The following is a 22,223-nucleotide window of genomic DNA, read 5'->3' as shown; positions in this document are numbered from 1 at the left end:
TCTGCTTTACATTTTTTTTTACAAACCAGTTTGGTGCCCGAATTGAGGTGAATAATGTCACATATCTTTTTCTGCAATACATGTAGGTATAGTATGCCCCCTTAAGGACAAAGCTGTTGTTTATTTAGCATGCAGAATTAAATAAACTATACAGCTCATACTTGAATTATTTTTTTCTTATTCCTTCCCTAAAAAGAGAATTGTCAGCTTCTAATTATTTTTAAATCAAGGTAAAAAATATTGTTAGATAAGGTTAAAACGATGCTGAGTTCTCCTGTTATGTTATGCCAGTCTCTGATGACATTAGTAAAAAACGTGGGGATGTTTGAAAACAATCTATATTTGGTCAAATTAGGTTATTCAACAGAAGTTTCCTTGTGTGTTGATTAATTTATTGTGGGCTGATCATTAGTCTGTTTCACAGTCTAAGACAAGTAATCAAAAAGATGTTGATGTATTGTGCCCTTGTACAAATTTATGATACTTAGCTACACATAAACACATTATTCTGCATACTAAAACTAAGGAACACATCAAAAAGCAAAGTGGGAAGTATTGATAAAACTCATTTAATGACTGTGGCCATCTGGTATGATGACACAATTCCTTTCTTGGCTAAAGAGCTATTCCTTTGATTAACTGGTAAAAGTGTCCTTGACTTGCTGCTTTGATCCTTTAAAAGTATTGGTTGGGATATTGAACTTCTTATTGCAGAGTTGCAGCCTTTATTTTTTGTTGTTTGAATCTAGTTTTGGCTGCTGTTTCCTTGTAATAACACATTTATTAAAGGAATAGAGCAGAGGCACTGAACACAGTAACAAGTAGAAACAGCTTTGCCATCTAGCCATTCTGGAGCAATAGCATTACCAAACAGAGCTAGCTAAAGGTTACATAATCATAATAAAGACATTTAAAGCTGCAGTGCCAAAATAAACCTACATTGCGAAGATGTGGGCTTCCAACTCTTTACTCAGGATACTGAACAAAGCATTTTCTGTGTCTTCTTAGGGTATAAATAGATTTATATATATAAAATAAAGATCACTTTATTGGCCATACACAATTTCTTGTATTAAGCAGGGTCAGCAGATCCTTAGCCACAGAGCCACCGCCCCGTCCCCTTCAATTAATTAATGAATTAATAAAAGATTAATTAATAAGGTCTAACTGAACCAATTTATCCTTCCTCCACAACCTTTAGCTGTGCAATTTCCAGACGCAAGTATTGAAGGTCAAGGAGCCCTGGCCTGGGATTTCCCTTGCAGCAAGACCACCAACATCTCATTAGTGATTAATTCACCTAATAAGAATTTCTCTAGCAACTCAAGGCAGCTGTCCCCAAAAGAGAGAGCATAATTTGATTTTGGTTTCACAAACCTCAGAAAGGTATTTAATTACTGGTCTCTGAAGCCAAATGGTTGTGTCTATATTATAGTTAAATAACTCACTAGTGAGGAAACCACCATTGGTGCTCTGAAAGCATTATTTTGGATCATCATAAAAGGAAGCCTATACTCTGTTCTTTTCAAAAGTTGAAAACATTTAACTGGAAGAAGCTGTAATACCCCTCAAGAAAAATTATCCACTGAGACAAAATCCAGAGTGAATGTAGTCAAGAGGCTTTTTGGTGTTTTTCAGGATGTTGTTCCCAAAATCTCAGACCACCAACTCCTGAGTACTGTTCAGGCCATACACTATGCAACACCATACTTTACAGTACATTTCTGACAGTCAAATCTGTCCTGCGTTAGAATTAGTGGTACTCTCAAGTCAATAATAATTAACTCTGTATGCCAGTATTTTCAAATGTCAAAGAGATGTAGCTGAACTCAAAGAACACTACAGGATCCTTGCAAACCCAAACATACCTACCCACCAAGATTTGGAGTCTGTTTACAACAAGTCTGAAAGTTCCAATCTACTTTCATGCACAGTTTCATGACTAGTACCTTATTCTTTCATGTGGGTTTAACTTAATATCTGCTGAAAATATTCTGTGATTTCCTATTGTAGAATATTGTTTTTAAAGACAAGTTATGTTATGTAAGAAAATGTTCACAATTTTTCATGTAATCATGGCAATTCATATTTTATTACAGGACTCCATCATTATTTAATCCACAAGATAATTAACCACAAATATTGTATTTGATTTAATTAAATCAATAAAGTGATTATAAATGGAGTTGATGGCTTCTGTGGTACTGATGAGTTGACTGCTGATAGGTTTTCAAGCTGACAATTTTTCTCCCTGACTTCCTTTTTAATCAGAAGATATTCTTGAATCACATGCTCTAGGTTGCTCACAGAAAAAAAGCAATTTTTTAATTTTTCATTTTTGATTTTGCTTCATTACATTGAGCTGTCACCTAGTGAGACACTGCTGATAAGAAACCCCTGATTCCATTTCTTTAATTACATTTTTGGCAGTCCAATCATTACATACATATCTGTTGTGTTGTGAAGTTCAGTATTTGGAATAAAGGATTGGGAAAAATGAAGATGTAATTAAGTTTCTCCAATGTACCATGACAAGTTGAACAGCAATTAGGCCATGTCAGAACACAATCCCTGGGATAAGGAGCAGACTAGTGTTTTTTATCATTGCTGTGGCTAACTGAAGTGCTTCATGAACCTTTCATACACATCATTCGTCTTTATATCCTTTGGACTTCTCTGGCATTTAAAATCAAACATTTTCCAAATGCAGGTTCTTACCTGCAAAATAATACATCCTTGGCACATCCCAATCAATACAGAATAGCTAGGAGGAATAGTTTTACTGTACTTACATCATATATTGTTCAGATAGTCCAATTACCAGGGATTTATAGTGTAATTTACAGAGAAATTAGGACACCAAAGTCAGGGAGGGACATGTGGATTCATAGAAAACAACTAACAATTTTATAAATACAAAATTAAATGAGAAAAATAAAACAAGAATAAGTATATATGAATCAATCTGTCATGATACAAATAGCCAATCAATCACCTAAGGATTACAAACATATGAAGAACAGGGATAAAATACATTAGTTATAACACTCAGGTTACTGTAGTCAATATAAAACAAATGCTCATTCTTAAACTACTTTAAAGTAGCCATTTACTTTCCTGAACTAACTTTATCAAACACAAACTCGTTAGGAAATATGATTAATTCTCAGGGGTTATGATAAACATTGAATGTATGTGTAGAAGAAGGGAAAGAAGGGGAAGATCTGCTCTCCACACTACATGAGAAAAAACTGAATTATAATTAGTGAGTGTATAAGGTTAAGAATTAATGTACTAATAAACATTATTTCCACCAGATATTTTCAATAGAACAAAAAATTTCATAGTGGAATCTTTTACACCGTCAACATATACTTAATCAGTCATTTGTCATCTGGTTTTATTTATTGGAATTATTGGACCATAATGGATTTATTGAACCATAAATAAAGAACAGGAGAAGAGCATTACACAATATGTTCGACCATAGAGGCTTCCATTCTGGGTTGCCTCAAGGTCAGCCCATGGTTACATAGTAATAAACTCACACTTCTTCTCACAAAACAACAGCCAATAGTAATGCAATAAAGAGAATACCTTTGGCACTGGGCATTTAAAAGAATACATTAACCCTTAATTTCCTAGAAAAACTGGAAGACTGTGTTAGACAGAAAAGTGCCCATAAAGGGGGGTACATATACTCATCTGAATAAGACGCTTAACCAAGTGCAGTATGACTAAGAACTAAGAGCCATGCATGGAGAGAGATAGCTGTTTCCAGTTGCCACCTTCCCAGTCCTTGTCCTGTTAAAGTATAAAGGGGAAAGTGTTCTGTCTTAATGTCATGCTTAGTCGACTTCCACTAGAACAGGCACATAATCCGACTTCCATCTGGCTGGCACCAGAAGTCTTCTCGGCCACATTTTGTAGCTGCTATGCCGAATCTTTGTGGACATTCATATTCAGTGGTGTCGGCAAACGTCCAATGGCATCACCTTTTTGATCAGGCAAAACTACAATCAAAAGCATGTCATAAAGCTCTTGCAGCGGCATTTTGGGGTACAATTTGGTTAATATAAGGTCCCTGAACACAGGAGTTACATTCAGTTACATTTGTTTCAGTTGTGGTTTGGACAGTGGTGGTCACAGTCAAATGATTTTCAAGTTACCAGAGTTTCAGAGATCTTTACAAACTGCCATACAGTGTCTTTTAAGTTGTGTCACCACTGGTGGTGATTAGTCCTGACATCATCAGGTGTAGAAGCTTCCCCATGTGGCACGTTCATTATTGGTGGATCACTCTGGCCCCGTTAGAGGCCGTATAATATGACCTCCAATATTACTGGGGTCTGAGTACAATGTGTGCCCTACTTTTTGTTGTAAATGGAGACGTGATGATTTACAGGTAGATACCCAATTTATGAAAGAAGGCCAGCACATTTGACATTAGAGTTCCATTTCATCAACATTCCTAAGAAGTGGACACAAAGGAGTTAAGCCAAACCAGAGTTTTGTTCATGACAAGAGAAAAATTATTATATTCTTTCTGAGCACCTGATTCTAATAATAATAGCCTTGCTGCTACAACACTACGACTGCCTGAGAACTGCTATAACTCAGTGAGGATAAATTGAGTTTTTAAAAAGAAAGAAAGAAAGATAAGGCGTTACTATCATCATTAAAACATTGAGTTGAAAGAAGTCAACTGTGATATTGGAGAATAAAAGTGAAGCTGCACCTGGAAATAAAGAGTAGAAGGTTGATTTATGGTATAGTGTCTTACTGTTTGCCGAGTTAAAAAGTTTGAAATACAAAAAATGTAATGTCTATGATTGCTAAAAGATTGCTAAAATAGGTCTACTGGAAATACATTTTAAGTAGCATGAGCAGAAACAATTATTCAATGAACTGAACAAGTGTACATTGTTTAGGCTAATATTACTATGCTCTAGTTTATTGACAAGTTCTATTCACAAGCAAAATACTTTATATTAATCCCCAGATTGTTCCTATCTCTCCTGAATCTGTTCCTTGGATTTACTGTTTTGGACAACAGAGGCTATGATTAACATACTCATATAGCAGATTGCTCAGTGGAAGCAAATTGTGCAGTAGAACCATAAACAGGCAATCAAAAAAAGATGTCCTAATTATTTCAGTGCTGTGAATAAGCATGCGTTATGTGTTTGTAGCAACAGCTCCAAGTATCTCTTGGTTATAACACTTGAATACATAAAGCTTTTCTTCTTGATGGAGTACTGTAGTTGTCTTGGGTGGTGGCAATCAGATTCAACTTCTCAGCTCCGAAGATTGACAGGTAACAGGAAAAGAAATAAACTCACCTGGACAATGTTAATTCAGTAGACACGATACGGTGTTCCTTGATATCCTGGATTCAAGCAGTATCTTTGACGGCAGGTTTATACTCTAACTCATAATCAAGATTAAATTTTAATGCTGCCTTTTAAAGAATTATTTGCAGCATCCACCAGGATATGGGCAGCATGGTAGCGTAATAGTTAGGATTGCTGTGTCTTGGCATGGGGTCCCAGCGATCAATTCTTCGCATGCTGTCTGTATGGAGTTTTTATGTTCACCCTGTGATGTGTTTGTTATACACATCTTGTAAAATATGCTGGATGTTTTATTTACTCCACATTACACTGTTTTAACTGTTGTATCTGTCAGTCCGACGGAAAATTTACACTGTATGTGGACAATAAATAATAATAATAATAATAATAATAACATCACTTTATTAACCCTTTACAATTTCTTGCATTAGGAATTGTCTTTTCGCATACCCCAGCTTGCTCTCCATGAGACACACAGATAGGGAGAGAAGCAGGGTCAGAGCGCGTGGTCTACCATTGTACAGCGCCCCTGGAGCAGTTGGGGTTAAGGGCCCTGCTCAGGGGCCCAAAAGAGTAGGCAACCTTCCAGCCACAGGCGCGGCTCCTTAGCCACAGAGCCACCACTCCGCCCAAAGTACAGTAGATCCTGATTCTGATTCACGTTGGTTTCCTCCAGGTGCTCCCGTTCCCTCCCACAGTGCAGAGACATACTGGCAGGTGATCTGGCTTCTGGGAAACTGACTCTGATGTGAGTGTTTGGGTGTGTGTGTCTTTGTCTGCCCTGTGATGGACTGGCATCCCATCCAGTGCCCAGCCTTGACCCCGATGCTTGCCAGGATAGGCTCTAGCTTCCCCCCAACCCCTCATTGGACAAAACAGTTAGAAAATGAATGGATATGCTGTACAAGCAGACCATCAAATCAGTATACTGTACCTAGAATTACTGAGACTTAAATATTAAGCACAGTGAGAATTATGATGTTTATCTTCTGCAGTTTTCATTAGGAACCAATCAAATACATGAAACCAGAACGCTAAGTAAATCAGAAATGAAGGTTGACATATTCTGGTATTTCTGAAATTAAATTCAGAAATATGAAGTTGACATATTTCAAAAGTAAAATCAGAGAAGACAATGGATAAATGATGAGATATAATAATGTACATTGTATTTAAATTGTAAATTTTGTTTAAAAATCCTCTGACACAAATGGAAAAGTCCACCAAGGATCTCATGTAGTGGAGCATTAGTATCAGATGGTAAAATAAAGGACAGAGCTCTACCGATAATGCCCAATCCCTAGCCAGTTAAAGCAACCGCTTCATTACACACCCAATCACATCTGATGCATGGCCAGTTTTCTCTCTTGATGCAGCCTTTCACCAGTCTCAGATGTGGAATACGTTTGGGCTGTTGTTTAAGATATAACCCTCAGTATTTTTCTACTCATGAGCAATCCCATAACTCGCTCCATTGAAGGGGTGAGATAAATCATAAATATTATTTTGTGTATTCATGAAACAAGAAATGAATACTGTAGGTAAACATATTGCATGCTGTCTTCTAGACATATTTGAACAGAAAGTCCTATGCTCTGTTTTTCTTAAAACTACTAACTTTCCAGACCTTTGTTCTAAAGGCTAAGACAGTACAGTCCTCTCATGATTTGCACGAAACATATCTCTTTTGTATATTTGTTTCATTGTTCTAGAGGTATTATTAGTAATTAAAAAATAAGATGGACACAGAAGAAACCACATCCTTATGCAAACATATTGGGTCAGCAGCCACCCTGACCTTACTAATTTATTTGTATTATTTTTATTTTACATTTAGTTGATAGCAAATGTTATGCCTATTCCTTCGTCATTTAAATTACGATATCCTTCAAGATACTGATAAATTTTGAAAAAAAGAATTCCTGAATGTAACTTGAAGGGAAATCCAAGATTTTTTTAACTTAAAATGTTATACAAGCAAACTCAAACACCTTTGTAATGAGGAAAGCAGTTGTGGTATGTTTCTCTATTGACCAACATGGAACAAAGTAAGTGTCTTCTGCTTTTCTGCCTGGTTTTTTTCCCTTGTGACACAGAGATACACCTGTATCATTTCTCCTTTTGACTCAAGAGCTGTGCAATAAATGAAATGCAAAACCTTTCCACCCAGATTAGTAAATTAATTGTGAATGTGTGAGTGTGCACATTTTGCTTCTGCCATCTTTGAAACAGAGATTGACTGATACACTTGCAGACAAAAGTTTTTTCACTTTATGATTTTTGTGCAATAAATGAAGGTAACAGATTAAGCATCAGCATTTGTCTATTTTAATCTATCCATCCATTTCCTAACTGTTCCCCTCAGGGAGACAGGGAGACAGGGCCTATCCCAGCCAGAAAACCACACGAGGCAGAGTACACCCTGGACAGGATGCCAGTTCAACGGAGGACAGACACAAACACAGACCCACGCACGCTCACATTTTCAACCTATCAGTATCTTTCTGTACAGTGGGAGGAAACTAGAGCACCTGGAGGAAACCCCTGGGAACATGTGGGAGAACATACAGTACAAACCCCATGCAGACAGCAACTCCAGAATTGAACCCAGGGCCCCAGTACTGTGAGGAAGCAATGCTAATCACTGTGCTACCACATTGCCTCATTTAACTTACAGTAAATAATTGATCAAATTAAAATACAAGTTAATAGAAATATAATATATGATCATCCAAAAAGCTACCATTTCATTTAATACAGCTCCCCTGTATTAAAACTATCTATTATTATATCTTGAGGTGTTTATGGCTATGCTGAGCCAACACTTCAGCCTGCTGCAAACATATTATATTTTGCGTATTTTGTTAATCATTGACACACAAGACAACATTTGGCTATATCTTGTTCAGACCTGTCCAAAGATTGCCATTGGATTTACATTTGATGATTATCAAGCCCTTTCAGAATATTTATTTGTGACTTCTGCTGAAATCATAGACAACCAAATACTGTAGTTTATGTTACTGTCATGTTGGAAATTAATATTCACTTTCCTAGCCAGCCTATTTTGTTGTAAATGTGTGTGACAGTACATGTTTATTTTTTTATTACACGAATATTTCCAACCCATTCAATGTTGAAGGTTTTTTCTGACCATGGACAACAAAGAAAGCTGTTGTTACGCAAGCAGCTTTAGGACATGCATTGTTTTGCTGGAATGTTATCACATCCCTGCCGAATATATTTACATATTTACTTACATATTAGGGATTTCATCAAATTTTTGTTCATATTGTAAAATACAACAAATATATGTGTAGTCTGCTCTACATTTAATAGGACACAGACTGTGATTCTCCTGCAGATGCCTGCTTTCTGCATAAAAAAACTATAATTAGAACAACTGCGTGCCTTCAGTGCTAGTTGTACCTGAGGTAATGTTTACAGCTTTTTTTAATTAGAATGCTAACCCATGCAACAATAAATTCTCATAATATTGAACAGCCAGCTCAAGATAGTAGAATTAGTGAACATAGTGTATTGGTTCAGATATTTAATCAATAAAGCTTATTTTGTTTTGAATTAAGTTTGGTTTTATTAACAACTGATATAATTTTGTACATTCCTTTTCTTAATGCTACTGAATGCTTCATAGTGACTAATGCAAAATTTCTTCCCCCTTTCTAATACAGTATTTTATTGCTGTTTCACTGCTAATTAAGTTTACATCCTGAAAACATGTTGTTTACTTGGTCTGTTAATAGGAATGACTGACTGATAAAAGCCACACCTTCATACATCCTGAAAACATATTGTTTACTTGGTCTGTTAATAGGAATGACTGACTGATACTTTGTATTTTTTAATATCTTCAAATTGTGATAGAAGTTGAACATGTACTGTACATAATTTCTGCTGAAGACTGAGTTTCTGTAGTATAGTAGGGTCTCGACATTCTCAAGGGTTCGGTGTAGAGAACTGTCACCAATAGCCAAATTCACATATAACCTATATAATATATTACCCACACATAATGTACCATAGTACTGTATACAGTAGTATGTATAGTTATGTATGGTAAGTAACCCTCTATTATATGATAATGAAAGTATAATTGCTTTAGGTTAACATAACCAGCTAAATAGCATTGACTAGCTAAAATAAACAACAGTTATCACAAACTTATAATAACCAGTTATAATAAATAACATGAATACCTCCTCTGCATCCAGTGGATGCCTGCACTCTATTTCTCTGCCTTTACAGTTAATACCCTATTCAATTATTAGCACACCCCACTATAACAAAAAGAGCAATAAAAAAATCAGTGAGCCAGAAAATTCATCTCGAGCCTATTCGATACGCTGCAGACACAGAACTGGGAGCGTTCATTATGTATGTATGTAGCTAGTATGGTGACGTCAGAGCCCTCACTGCGCATAGCAGGGTCCTCAGCTGCCTGGGCTGTGGGAGGTCTCCTTTAGCTCAGACCCAGGTTCGGGCCCCAGGTGTGGGGGCCGGAACGGGCGGCGGGGGGCATGACCCCACATGGGACCGTGACTGTCACAATTACAATACAAGACCAAGTTGAGATGCAAATTCTGGGTAGTGGGTACTTGGGCAGGTAGCAAGGAGAGGCTCACACACTACCTAGTCTTTTGCATGACTAATTTGGAAGTTATACTTACCAACCTTCAGCTTAGTTTCATCCTATTTTGCTCTTCTACCCAAGACCCTGTAGGCCAGACTGAATGATGAATAAGCAAATTCTCAGATTAAATGTGTAGATGTCAAGACCCAACTGTAAAATAGAACAAGAACTGCTTTTACATTAGGGTGAATAGTAAATTTCTAATTAATAGTACCTTTTATTGGAATTCTATTTATCGACGACAAACGTCTGTGGCTTAACAAAGAAAAAGGGTAATGACTCATTATTTTGGTATCTCCTTTTTGATTTCTTTTAAAACAGTGATTTTCAGTTTGTTTTATGTCATTGCACTTGTAAAGTGATCAGTTACAAAAGTTCCAGAATTTGGAAACATTCCTCCAAAAGACAGAACTGATGGCTATGTTGGTGTCTCTTCCTATTCACAACGTCAGCATTAGCTGGAGGAGTGGTGCAGCTCTCATATCAGCTCTCATATCAGGGGCCACTCTTGTGGCGAACCAAGGACACAAGGGAGATTTTTGTGTCTCTGCTTCAGGGACGTCAGTTGAAGTGGGCTAATGAGAAGGCTTCATCATGACCAGACAATGGCTCAGTATTGACCCCAAATGAGTACTTTAACTGCTTGAGGTGGTAAGAAGCCTTTTAATTAGATTGCTTTTGTCAATCAGATATGGACTCAAAATAAACCAACCTGCATTGAGTTCATGCATCTTAATCTCAATATAATCTATTTTTCCTGGACAGGTGGAAATTTAAGTGTCTTATTCCTCTTCCTCTTTTTTTATGAAATCAGGTAATATTTAAAGACCCTTTGAACTAAGACATATTGAACAGAAACAGATGGTTTGTTATTGGTTAACAACTTAATAACAGGATTGTGATTTTAAATAGGTTTGTAAGCTAAATGTACTGCTGTCGACTGGTAGAGAACTACTACTGCTCTGACTGGCAGAGAATACAGTAATGAGATCTGATGGGACATCAGAGCTCTTATTTATGTAAATTACAGTACATTATTAATTTTGGAAATTGTTTCTTCTATGTTTTGTTTTTATTTAATTGTGTTAGACAAACGTAACAGCACACAAAATCTCACACAAAATGTTCTTCTATTTCCCACCATTCAACCCAGGATTCATATTCTTCACTATGTTCCTTCAGCATGAAGATAAACACTTTAAACACAAAAGAGTCTCAGTTAAACTCATAGAACCAAGTAAATCCTAAGGGAAATTGCAGAAAAACTACAAATACACAAGATACATTTTTCTGTTGGCAGATTTACTGTACTTGTTTTATAGTTACATTCACAATATTAAATGGAACGTGAGTTTTGTAAGGGATGGAGTATTTATCTTATTAAAACAGACTGAGCCAGAAGAAATTTTTAACAATGACACATAAAGATTTTTTATATTATTGTTTACTTACTTATATATATATGGTTTTACTTGAATAGTAATGTTATATAGCCTCTTCATGTTTATACTGTAAATGTTCTTGTAATCTTAATCTTAAATTCCAGTATGATCAAAAAGCATACTAATTCTTTGTAATATTAACCATATTTCCGTTATAATATTTTAATGTTAAAGTTCTCATGTATAAAATACTTTTTTATTGTTCTTGTTCACCATCTGTTAATTGTGCCTGCCAAACTATTAATGGAGGTAAAAAGGCAAATATACAGTGCACACAGTATCAGTTGTAACATGTTCTCCCCAAACCAGTCTTTTCAGGGATAATTAGAGGGATTGTTTTCAATTAAGATGGTTTGTTATTATTTAGGTAGTATGAGTTTTTTGTGACTTCAAAAAATTTTTTTTTAATTAAAATTCAACAATATACTAAATACTATATGTTGGGTAAATACTATATGGGTAAATACTATACGTTAAGGTACAGGTATGTTCATACTGCTTGACGACAGTAACACTCAGAATCGGATACAAACATTAACATTGAAAAGTGAGGCAGAGGAGGTCACAATTATAATCAAAAAACAATAATGCATTAAATGCAATAATGTTTATTCTTACAACATTAAACAACTACTGTAAATCTAGAAATTACTTAGAATTGCAAAGCATAAAAAGGTATTTTTACTTATTGCAATACGGCTTAAGTTCGAATCAGTATTTCTTCTCTAAAATCTGCAAAACAAGGTACTTTTTTTTTGTACTGTACTATACAGTACAGTATAATAGAAAATAAATTAAATTAATTATAAATCTTCTGCGTTTTGTAAAATGAGAACGATCAGTTTATTCTGAGGAGAGAAATTGATGCTGTAAGTTAATGTGCAAAAATCATGAAGGCAATAGTTTGGCCTTAGTACTGTATTTGATAATAATGTGTGACAGCACTGTGATGGGTGTCTTTTTATGTCTAAATAATTATGCTGCAAGTGAATTCTGTTTGGAAGCTTTAATTCAGTCAACATCTATGTCAATAACCATCAGTTTAAAGAGATAACATAAACAGAAGAGATGTTATTTTATAATTGCATTGTTGGTTTGTAATGTACTATTTTAATAATAATGGTTTGATATGGGGATACTGCTATAATTCTCACACACCTAGTCAGTCTCAATTCACTCAGCTCAGTGTCATTGTCAAAAGCTTTGGCCTGTTAACTAATAACTGAAGTAAAGCTTTTCCTATGAACACAATCACTGTGCAGCTGATGTGTAAAAAATGAACATCATTTGCCTTTGCCCATTATCTCAAGACATGTTTGACATACTGTATGCCTTCCTTTTCTTTCTGTGTATGAAGGCCATGGTGCTTCTACCTTTTAAACTCCTGCTGAGCTTTGTAGCATTTCATTTTAGATTGCTTCAGACTACACTTTCTGGTGTGGCAGGACAGCAATAATAGATGGAGACCATTTCTAGTCATGAATATCCCTTATTCTGTGGATGCTTTTTGCTATTTGAGGTCAATAAAAGGACACAGGCAAGAAGGGTAAATACTGTATGTTGTACCCAACAATAAGGTACAGGTATGTTCAGTCTGTTTTCAGTTTTTACATTGTAACACATACCATCATTTTATATTTCATTTTCACCTAAAGGGGCAATGTCATAATTGTGATTACAGCTGTTGTTATACAGTACACTGTACACTATATCAGACTATCTTAAAGATTTTTGAGCCATATATAACTTGAAATTTCTCAAATATTTTTTTTACAGAATGAGTTTTGTAGAACTTAATAATGAGGAAAATTAAATCAGGAAATCAGTCATATTTCTCAAAATTATTTACAACGCTTTCTGGACATTCATGCAAATTAAGCAATCTTTCAATTGTGAGATGAAAAAAGTTAAAACTCTGACAAATTTTAATTGGATCATTGAATTGGTTCCTAAAAAGATTATTTTGAAAGAGTTTTGAAATAGGCTGGCCTGGCTACCATCTTGATTATTCAGAACCAAACATTTTATCAGAAATTGAATACATTTCTGTCCCTGCCTACCTGTTGACCATTTGTTTGCTTGGCTGCCCCGTATACATTTGCTTTTTGTAACATGAGCCATTTCAAAACCAGTAAGAAAAGAAAATCACTATAGTTTTTCATTACTTGGAAGTCTAGTGATAAACTACTTTGAAAGTACCCCCTTGAAAATAAGAATTATGTTTTAAGTGTACAAGGAAATGCTTTGCTACAAGGAGCATACTGCTCTAAGAATCCTGACATTCTTGTAAGGGATCCTGATAGGCTGACATTTCATATGCGCATATATCCCATAAATTCCAAATCCTCAGCTTATCTATGAATTATTCACTTTGTTTTATGGACCGAAGCAGAGGCAGAACACAAATCCCCAGGGGTGAACTGCTTTTCATTCCTGGTTGCATTTAGCAGTGGTTGGATAGTGAGGAAGATAGTGACTTCGCTGAAAGGAAATGTAATAGGTGGTTGTCAGCACAGTAGTAACATTCCAAGGCTTCTTCGTTGTCACTGCTCGAGTGAGTAGTCTACAAGGATAGATTGGCACTCACCACCTATTTGGAAAGAACAAATACATTTGCAAATGAAGCAATGAAGAATGTTATGGTGAGTGCAGAATATCTGTGGAGTTTAGAATTCAAAACAAAACTAATAAATTTCTCAAGACTATTTGCCAATAGTTATCTACGGTATATACTGTATATATACTGTATATATGTACTGTATGGGTGGGAGGGGAAGGTGTAGCATACTGTGCTCATAACTGATAAATTATTCATCCCAATTGCTCCATTCCAACCAGTTGTATAAATGGATAACAACATCACTAAGGTTAATCCCTGTGATAGATGAGTGTCCTGTTCAGGGGAGGGAAGTTGCTCCAGGTAGCAACTGCAGGAAAAAAGCACAAGATTATATTATGATTCCAATATTAGTAGAGGAAATCAATATTTTAATACAATTTACTGATTAACATTCTGTCACACGAAACGTTTACATGTAAGCGGGGGATATTAAATCTAAAATTAAGATATTAAAATATAACTTTCAAATAATATACATTAAATTGATTACTATGGCTTTGACATTAATGAAAGCCTTTAAGGTGATGACTTATGTGGAGAAACTATGATTGCAATAGCTTGCGGCAAACCCTGTCGTATTGTGTAAATATATCAGTAAGCAGTCAAGTGGAGTTTTGGCACTGACTCGCCTTGAAGAATGACAGGTAAAATGAGCCAAGGTGCTGCTTTAAAGACAAAGCTGGGGAGGAGAGAAGAATGTAAAGAAATAGACATATTAATAATCCTTACACTTATATAGCAATTTTCTGGACACTCCACTCAAAGCACTTTACAGGTAGTGTGGGCTTCACTCTACTACCACCAATGTGCAGCATTCACCTGGATGATGCGACAGCAGCCATAGTGCGCCAGAACACTCACCACACATCAGCTACCAGTGGGGATGAGAACAGAGTGATGAAGCCAATTCATAGATGGGGATTATTAGGAGGCCATGATTGGCCAGGGTGAAATTTGGCCAGGACACTGGGATTAACACCCCAACTCTTTTTGAGAAATGCCCTAGGATTTTTAATGACCACGAAGAGTCAGGGCCTCAGTTTTACATCTCATCGGTAGGATGGAGCTTTTTGTTTTACAGTATAGTGTTTCCATCACCAAACTGGAGCATTAGAACCCACACAGACCGCAGGGTTAGCACTCATTGCTGTTTCCACTAACACCTGTTCCAGTAGCAATCTTACCTTTCCCAGGAGGTCTCCCATCCAGGTACTGCCCACCTCCAGTAGCTGCTTAGTTTCAGTTGGTTGCCACCCTATGAGTTGCAGGGTGATATAGCTGTGTGCATGCATAAATATTTACAGTACATAAATGCAGGTTACTGTATGTAGAGTATACCGTATATATCTACTTTTTTGGGTGAGGCTGAGAGCTTGTTTTTCACTTTTAAACGTTCGTTCATAGAACTGCAAAAACATAATATTCTTGTATGTTCACACTGAAATTACACTATTAGACATGTGAAATGTTGAGAGGAGAGCACAGGTGCTGCCATCCCAGAGTTAATAGATTTGTGCATGTACTGTCATTCAAAGTCTTTTCAAAGTCAGTAGAAATCAAAGTATATGTGCTTTTTTTCATCTCTACTGTAATGTTTCCATTTATTTAAATTATAATTTAATAAATCCTAACTTTAGTGTTCGCTGTTGTAAAAATCATCAATAATGGAACTTAAATCTTAAAGGAGCATGCTCTTCATGTTCGAAGTGTACTATGCTTCATATAGGATAATATTAATTTGGGTTATTAGTCACTCCCACTAATGAGGTAATAAATCTCATATTGACCATATACTATCCTAGCCACACACAGAAGGGACTCCAAAACATGCTGGGTTGAAATATCTACCAGTGCACCAACTAATTAAACCAAACAAAACTCAAGGGTTTATTCTGAAAATGAGGACATTCATATAATCAGGGATGTCATAATCAGTGGAACAGATACTGAATAACTGTTGTGAGTAGGGAAAAGGGAGTCATGCCTGCAGTGTAAAGCTGCATTGAGCTGTGCATTGAAAATCAGTTTAATTCAAAATAATTTGATTTTAGTGAAGTCTTACAGGAAAAAAAACAACAATTTATTAAAAATTGAGACTCCCCATGGATCAAGGAAGGTACAATGTCAGCAGGGCTTTTCATTCTTGGTACAGTAACTCCCCAGATCTTCATCCCTTCATTCTCTTGTCACGCTTGATGAATCTGACATATTGGCACTATAATTACAGTCCTGTTTTAGAATGTATTATTTGTAAATTTAACACAAATTAACATGAAAAGAGAAAGATTATAAACCACTTTGAACTGAATTACACATTTTTCATGTTCTTCTTATACTTCTTAGTAGCATTTGGTACAGGCAGAGTTAATGACTGTTTAACATGAACAGAGCATATACAATCTCTGGCAGGTTTCAGAAACCCCCAGTAGCCAACACAACCCCTCACAGACATTTTAAAGGCTTTATCTCACTCTGTTAGACAGTTAGACAGCTGGCCTCTGTTTGCCTTTGTAGAAGACATGTATGAAAATGAATAGGTACATTCAAGCAATCACTAAATGTTTAAACAGAGTTATAAGAAGGTAAAGGTCAGTGTTTTTCTATCATGACCCCTTTCCCTGCAGCAGTAGATAAGGTGAAAGCACTTACTGTACTCAGGTCATATAGATTAATGCTGAGTGTTTGTGGTTGTGCAAATGCTATGCAAGTTATTGATATTACCCAAGTCACCGGTTGCGAGGAAATGCCAGATAGACAGTGTGCAGGAATATACTGTAGTTCAATTATATTCAACCAGCACAACTTAGAGTGACCAGCAAACACACAAACAATATAATTGAGATAATTATACTTCATTATGATGACACTTGATTGACAGAACATGGTAGCTCCTGTATTAGTGTTCTGGGAACAGACGTCCTTCAACAAAAAAATATTTTAATTTGGTAAATTAATATAATCCAGATTATAACTGGCATTTACCATTACCATTTAGTATTTACTATAGTATTAAAGCATAGTTTTTGTTTAGCTCCTGATAAATACTGTATGTGATTAATTAATTAAATAAAATAATTAATATCAGGTGAAACTGACATTCACAATAACTTTTTTTTATTTATTTCCAACACATGATAAGGTTTAGTCTCTAACCAATCGAGGCCTAATGGGTATGAAAGAAACAATTCAGTTGGTTTCTCTGTGTTCTTCAGAAGCTTGAAGGTTAACACCCACTGGCCATTACAATTGATTGGACTGTTAAAGTGCTCTGAAATCGCCACATGGTAAAATAAAATGCTGTGCCCTCAGTAAAGGGAACAATGAAAAGATACTGTATAGTGCATACTGTATATACTGTACAGCACAATGACTGATCTGCTGTAGTTTTATTCACTGTAAGATGCAAATACAGTAATGAAAGGGCAATAGGTTAGTAGGCCAATTCACAAGCTGACACTGTGAAAATAGTTTACATTTTGGCTTCAGAATGTGTTCCATTGTTGCTTTAAATATCTGACTATCATTATAGGTATGATATGAAAAAGAATGCATGTAGTGTTTTAATTTTTAACATCATGGTAAAATCATGAGATTCTTGGGGCAGTCCCTCTAAATCTCTTTTCTTTTGATTTATTTGGAAAATACTGTCACCAGCTTACTTCTTTTACCCCCCAGCATGTGTTGTTTTACTTGCAAAACCTGTCAAACTGCTGAAAACAGGCAAATCCCATTTTAAATTACTGAAGATGTTCCACCCTGCAGTTAAATGTCTTGACAATTTCAGAATGTACATTATATAGTACTTGGATTTAAAAAAAAATGTTGTTTGCAAAATGTTGTGCTTCAAAAATAAGTCAGATACATTTATTTAGTACCATGGCCTTTGGTACCTATGTTACTGTTTGCATACATAGGCATTTTTTATTTGTTCCTGTTTAAACAAATCTGTGACACTAACTGCAATCACATGTCAAAGTCCTGTTCTTGCAACATTTTGAAAAGCCACAGAAACTCAGGGTGAACTGGAAATCACAAGGTTGCTAAAATGAATATTTAGCTGTCATTTAGATCAGTATACAGTAGTTCTGGCTTACTCTTGGTGAAACCTTTGAGAAGCTTTTCTTGCGTGTACAGTACCTGCTGACAGGTTTTGGCTTACTTACTGTATACAGAATTGTCTTTTTCTTACAGAGAAAAGCATTTTTTAGACAGTCAGTCTCATTGGTATGACTATAGCTGTAATAGTATGACCTATTAAAATACACATCTACAGCAGAACTGACCACACTATTCTGAATATACAGTAGATTGTGGGAAGCTCATAATCAATTAAACACATAAATAGAGTTGGTTACATACAGTAGCTTTATTTTAGATTTTATTTGAGTAATTACTGGTTTATTTCATTGGGAAAAATAAAATCGTTTTTGAAATGCTTTGTAAGGGTACAGTAAGTAGACTTAATTAAGATCACATGCACAGCAATTAATTTATGAATGACAATTACATTCATGAAGATATTTACAAATGTGGAACACTGTTCATAAAATAACTTTCTGGGGCATTTTGTGCCATTGGTATTGAAAGGGAACTCTGTCATTTGTGTAGAACCAATGCTATGAAAAAGTACATAATATTGATATATTGGTGAATATACAGTATAATAAAGTATCGGTTTGAACTATAAAACTGTTAGATGTGGAGAGTCAATCAAGTTGTTTCTTATCTGTCTTGTTAGTTTTGCGCTTTTCTTGTTTTTCTTTCTCTTTTTATTGCCTTTTATTATTTAATTTGCACCGACCTCTTTTGATTAAAAAATACAATTTTACCAAACAGTACCTTATCTTACCTTATACTGTAGCTCATATGCCTAGTCTTTTTTTATATGAACTTTGTGCTATCTTTTAACTTTCTATTATTCTTTCCTCAAATCATTGCTTTCTTTTTTTACATGCCTTTACTTTTGCCTACCTGTTTCTTTCCTCCACTGCTTCTTCTATACCCTTCTATTCCTTTTTTAAACTTTTTTCCTCATTGCCTCTTACAAATGCTTCTCCTTTGTTTTTTGTCTTCTCACTTCTTTTTATCGTCTCTCTCTCCCCCACCTCCACCCCCCCCGTCCCCCTCCCAGTGATGTGATGCGAGTACTCTGAAGTGCACACAGACAGAACACACTAACAGAGCATGCCTCTGAGTCCGGCAGCCGGCAAACATGAGCCATCCGATCAGCAGCATCAGGAGGAGGTGCAGCAGTGTGCTACCAACGGCAACCAAGGGGACTCGGACAGCTCAAGAGAAGACACCATCTACGACACAATCCGGGCCACCTCCGAGAAATCCCCCACCAGCCCCATGGAGGAACCCCAGGGCAATGCCATCGTCATCCGCATAGGGATCCCGGACCTGCAGCAAACCGTGAGTAATCCCAGTACTCTCTCACTCTCTCCCTCTGTGTAAATCTCTTGCCATGTCATTACAACAGCAGCAGCTGCAGTTGACAAGTGAGCGGGTGCACAGGACTTAGAAAGAGCAGAGCTGTGATTTACTAGCATCTGAATTGAGAGGAGAAAAAGTCTCATTTTAACTCCTTCATAGCTGAAACGTGGCTGCTCCCCCCTCCCCTTTCCTCTGCAATTCTAATAAAGCAATAAGAAAGAACAATACTCAAGTGAGTGTTTGAAACAGTTGGTTGCCTGTTTTCCTGGTTAAACAAGTTGGTGTGGGCAGTTTCATCAAATTGGGGGAATTTGCTGCAGCACTCCTGAAATGCATGAGGTTTTTGTGGAATGCTGCAGAATAATTAGGTGAATTTATAGATATCTCCATGCACACACAAACTTCACTCTTGCTCTCTGCATGGGAGCTCAATGCAGAATCACAGCGCTTATAGACCAAAGGTTTTGAGTGGTTTAATCTAGTTACATCATCTGTAACACCCTTATGCAGTAGGGATAACTGTACAGATCTGAATAAATGATAGGTGGCAAGATAGAGTTATGAAAGGTGTTCAAACAAATTCTAGAATACAATAATCGACTGGACAGTATTGGTATATTAGACTTTGTGTATTACAATAGACCAAGAAGGGGATGTTATTTCAATTCATTTGAAATACTTTTGTCAATGATTCATATGACCTTTTTTCCAAATTTGAGGCATTTGAGGAAACATGTCTTCAATATTAGCATTTACTATGTGCCTAATATTTGTAGGCAATTTTAAGTTTAATTTAAAATAAATATGTTTTTATCTGAATAACCTGAGTGGTATGTACAGTCCATGGTATGGAATACTGATTTAATGAAATTAGAGAGGTAGAATATTGACTTCATGTTTTTCCCCCACAGTTGTTGGAAGGAGGACATTAGAAAACTTTAGACTGAAATTGTAAATAATTGAACCTACATTTTGATGTCAAATTAATTTTATATGTTTTATATATTCCTTGTATGTCTTCATGCTAAAATATTAATTGTTGTTTTAGGTATATAACAGGAGAAACATAGTTGACGTTTAGAATCCTTTGAAAATACTGATGTGAATACTCTATATGAAACACTGAAAGGGATACAGTTATCACAATTATCAAGATGTACATGTATATATATAACACAGTTAATACATAATGTTAGCACTTAACTACAGATATGAAATGTGTTTAAGATCTCTAGCTTTCAAATGCTGGATAGATGTGATTATAAAGGATAGATTTGGACAAGATTTAGAAACAATACAACATTTGGAATCCTTTGTTGGTATATTTTGTGCTGAAGAATTTAGGTTACAATTAAAAAAAAGTGTTTTTAACATACATCAGCGTCACTGTCTTTAACTGAGGCTGAAATAGAAAAAGTATTGCTTTCAATAAGTTTCTCATATTTTTACAGTGATTGTTGTGGCAACAACAATAACATTTGTACTTAAAACGTATAATTATATATAATTGTCTTAATGTGACACCTGCATTGCAACATCAGAGCACAACGCTTAGTGCAATTGATCTGTATAAGTAGTCAAAGAAGGGCCGGTACAACTTTAATAAAAGTTTCCAATAAGTAGTCAGCTTCCATTACTCATGCTTGATGGGATTGCTATGCAGGCTTCCAACATAATTTTTCATCCACAGCACTCTGTCAAAATCCAATGTAGCAGGGTTCTGAATACTTTCTGATGACACTGTCTGTTCTCAGAATAGCAAAATATGTAATATGAAGGATTGAGGCTAGGAACAGGGATATAGTAAACAGACCAAACTAAATCTAGAATGGTCCGATAAATTGAATTACATTTTTTTTTTTATTTTCAGTTATCTTTTTTCCTTTCAGAGATAGAATGAAATAACTATTTTACCGTGCAAAGTGTCTTCTTTTCATGCACAAATGCAAACAAATTCTAATTCAGTTCATAGTTTTGAAAGTGGAATCTTAAGTTTTGACCAGCACTGCTCATCTGTGGCAAACAGCATAGTTGAAGTCTTTCAGGAACGATAAACACAGCAGTGCACACTGGGATGCCAATTTGCATCAAATAGAACAAATACAGTATGCTTCCTAAATTCCCGTGCTGCAGCTAATGGCTGGGAGATGCTCATTTCCCTTCTATTTCTGAGGATCAGTCCTGTGACACTGATAAAGTGCTCTTCCACTAATATGGTGAACACTGAAGTGTGAAACCATCACAAGGGAAAGCCCTCAATAAGTTAGAGCACCCTCATCTGTCAGGTGGCTGAATCTTAAACAGGAGACCCTTCAATCCATTGCAAATTTTTTGGTACAAAATTTTATTTTTAAGAAGGTATGTTGCATGGATTCCATTCTCCTTTCATGCTGTAACAGTCCAGTCATCTGCATTTCATGGCTCTCATGTTTGCCTTTGCAATCTGAGTGTTCATGAGACATTAGAAAGCGTGATGATAATTGTATCCAGACATGTATAATTTGTATCCAGAGAAGATGTAGTAAGTTAAATTTAGAACAGAGTCACTGCAAATACCAGAAACATTAATCAGAATTCAGATATAGTACTCCAATTTAACATTCTTTGAAATGCCTGCAGTAAAGTTGAGCCCCAGCAATTCCCTTTGAAATGAAGTAGCATCAAAGGTTAGCCATTGCTTGAAATAAAAATGTTGTTTCATTAATTCTCTGTGTTCATGT

The 22,223-nt window shown here is 35.8% G+C and overlaps 1 protein-coding gene across 3 annotated transcripts in view; it reads left to right on the top strand.

Moving 5' to 3' along the window:
* Positions 1 to 22,223, top strand: part of shank3a (SH3 and multiple ankyrin repeat domains 3a) — a 666,415-nt gene that overhangs the window by 154,107 nt on the left and 490,085 nt on the right. For all 3 annotated transcript variants that reach the window (XM_088647094.1, XM_088647093.1, XM_088647091.1), the window contains exon 5: positions 19,199 to 19,482. In XM_088647094.1, coding sequence (XP_088503220.1) covers positions 19,252 to 19,482 — 231 coding nt within the window. In that variant the 5' untranslated portion in view covers positions 19,199 to 19,251. The remainder of the gene's footprint in view (positions 1 to 19,198; positions 19,483 to 22,223) is intronic.

This window comes from Lepisosteus platostomus, chromosome 9, assembly GCF_059453375.1.
Source record: "Lepisosteus platostomus isolate fLepPlt1 chromosome 9, fLepPlt1.hap1, whole genome shotgun sequence".
NCBI lineage: Eukaryota > Metazoa > Chordata > Actinopteri > Semionotiformes > Lepisosteidae > Lepisosteus > Lepisosteus platostomus.
This window is presented reverse-complemented; position numbering and strand designations above follow the sequence as displayed.